This window comes from Heterodontus francisci, unplaced genomic scaffold, assembly GCF_036365525.1.
Source record: "Heterodontus francisci isolate sHetFra1 unplaced genomic scaffold, sHetFra1.hap1 HAP1_SCAFFOLD_121, whole genome shotgun sequence".
Taxonomy (NCBI): Eukaryota; Metazoa; Chordata; class Chondrichthyes; order Heterodontiformes; family Heterodontidae; genus Heterodontus; species Heterodontus francisci.
The window spans coordinates 5,193,548-5,195,472 of NW_027140425.1; the positions used below are offsets into that span (position 1 = coordinate 5,193,548).

The 1,925-nt window shown below is 49.1% G+C and overlaps 1 protein-coding gene across 1 annotated transcript; it reads right to left on the bottom strand.

Annotated features, from left to right (window-relative positions):
* Positions 1-390: 390 nt before the first annotated feature.
* Positions 391-1,284, bottom strand: LOC137359695 (probable G-protein coupled receptor 139). Its single transcript, XM_068025475.1, has one exon. It carries the CDS (start codon positions 1,210-1,212, stop codon positions 391-393), a length of 822 nt encoding a protein of 273 aa, XP_067881576.1. The 5' UTR covers positions 1,213-1,284.
* Between the last annotated feature and the right edge of the window lie 641 nt (positions 1,285-1,925).

The following is a 1,925-nucleotide window of genomic DNA, read 5'->3' on the forward strand; positions in this document are numbered from 1 at the left end:
CTGCCCCCACTCTCCCTCGCCCCCATCTCCCTGGAGCCAGACACCGCCCCCACACTCTGTTACCCAGGAAACTGGCTCCGCCTGCACACCCCGTCACCGGGGAAACAAACCCCGCCCCCACTCCCCATCACTCTGAAAACAGACGCCGCCCCAACACCCCGTCACCCTGGAAACTGTCCCCGCCCGCATTTCCCTTCACCGGTGTAGCAAGCACCGCCCCTACTCCCCGTCACCGGGGAAAGAGACTCCGCCCCCAATTCTCCACCGGGGAAACAGGACCCACCCACGCTCAGTCTCCACGTTGACAGTCCCCGCCCCCGCTCTGTCTCCATGGTGGCAGGCCCCGCCCCATTTTGTGCCCATGGTGACAGGCCCCTCCACCTCCTCTGATCATTGAATGAATTTAACAATTGGAGTAAAGGGATATTTAAGTACATTCTTCAACTGCTCTCTGAACTGAGTCTGGGTCACGGCGTAAATTGCAGTGTTTGTGCAGCAACTCAGGAGCTGCAGTATGAAGCCCAATTCCTGCAGAAACCGAGCGAGATAAACTGACCGATACCCCAACCTCCACATCCGCCACCATATCGAATACGCCATTAACATTACCCACAACAGGATGAAATTCCCCGAGATAACTAAAAGTAAAATGATAGATTTCCTTCGACTCTCCATCTCGGGGTCTCTGCGACACTTCCCACTGCTGTGAGCTCGGAGTCTCCTGCGTCCTCTGCTGCTCACTAAAATGTGTCTGACGGTGAGAGCGTTGAGCAGCAGAATCAGCACAAATGGGACGGCCGGGGTTAGAATGCTGTGGAGGAACTCGATTGTTCCCCAGACACGAGAATAATAAACATCCATTGTTACATCACAAAACCAGGGATTGTTCCCCAGCCAATACCGACCCGTGAACATAAAATACCAGAAGATGTTCTTTAAACAGCTCAGCACACTCACTGTTCCCACAACAACACCTGCCGTTTTCTCACTGCAATATTTACTTTTCAGCTTCTGGCAACAAATGGCCACAAAACGATCAATGGTGAAAGTGACTGTGAACCAGACAGAACAGTCTGTGACTGTGTAAAGCAGGACGGCGTGGATATTACACACGGGGATGGACCACAGGAACCGAAACTGTTCCCAATAAACAATGGGAATGTGTCTCAATATCAGGTCCAGGATAATGACCAGCAGATCCGCCACTGACATGGCCACCAGGTAGCGTGTGACACATTTGGAGAGACCGCACTTTCCCCGAGACAGGATCCCAATCGTCAGCAAGTTAACTGTGAGGAAGGGAAATAAACAGAGGAGTTATACATCAGGCTGGAGCAAAGTTACCAGTTTGATTAAGAACTTAATGAGATGTATAAATGTGTTTCTGTATCCAGTGATGTTTTGAAATGATTGAACGTGAATGAACAAATGGGAAGGTCTGTGATACGGTGGAAGACAGGAGAGATTAAATAATGAAAGGATGATATTGAAATTGTCATACTGCATGTTGATCATAATCCTCGCCTTCTTTCGTTTCCCCGTCTGGTTTAAAAACTGTTCCATCTCTAATTGCGCGAAGTGCTGATGAAGGGTCACCGACTTGAAATATTAAACTCTTTTCTCTGTCAACAAATGCTGTCAGCCCTGCTGAGTATTTCCAGTATTTTCAGTTATTATTTCAGATTTCCAGCATCTGCAGCATTGTGGATTTGTATGGAAAGATAAATGTTAAACTGACTGAGAGACTCTGTGTCAATGCCTGTGGCATGATGTGTGTCTGCGCGTGTCTGTGTGTGTGTATATGTCTGGCTGCTTGCGAAGTTGAGACCTGTGTGCGTGTGTTTGTCAGAAAGATACAGAGAGAGAGTGTGTGTGTGTGAGTGTGAGAGAGAGCGCGCACGCGGTTGTATGTGTGTGTGTGTGTG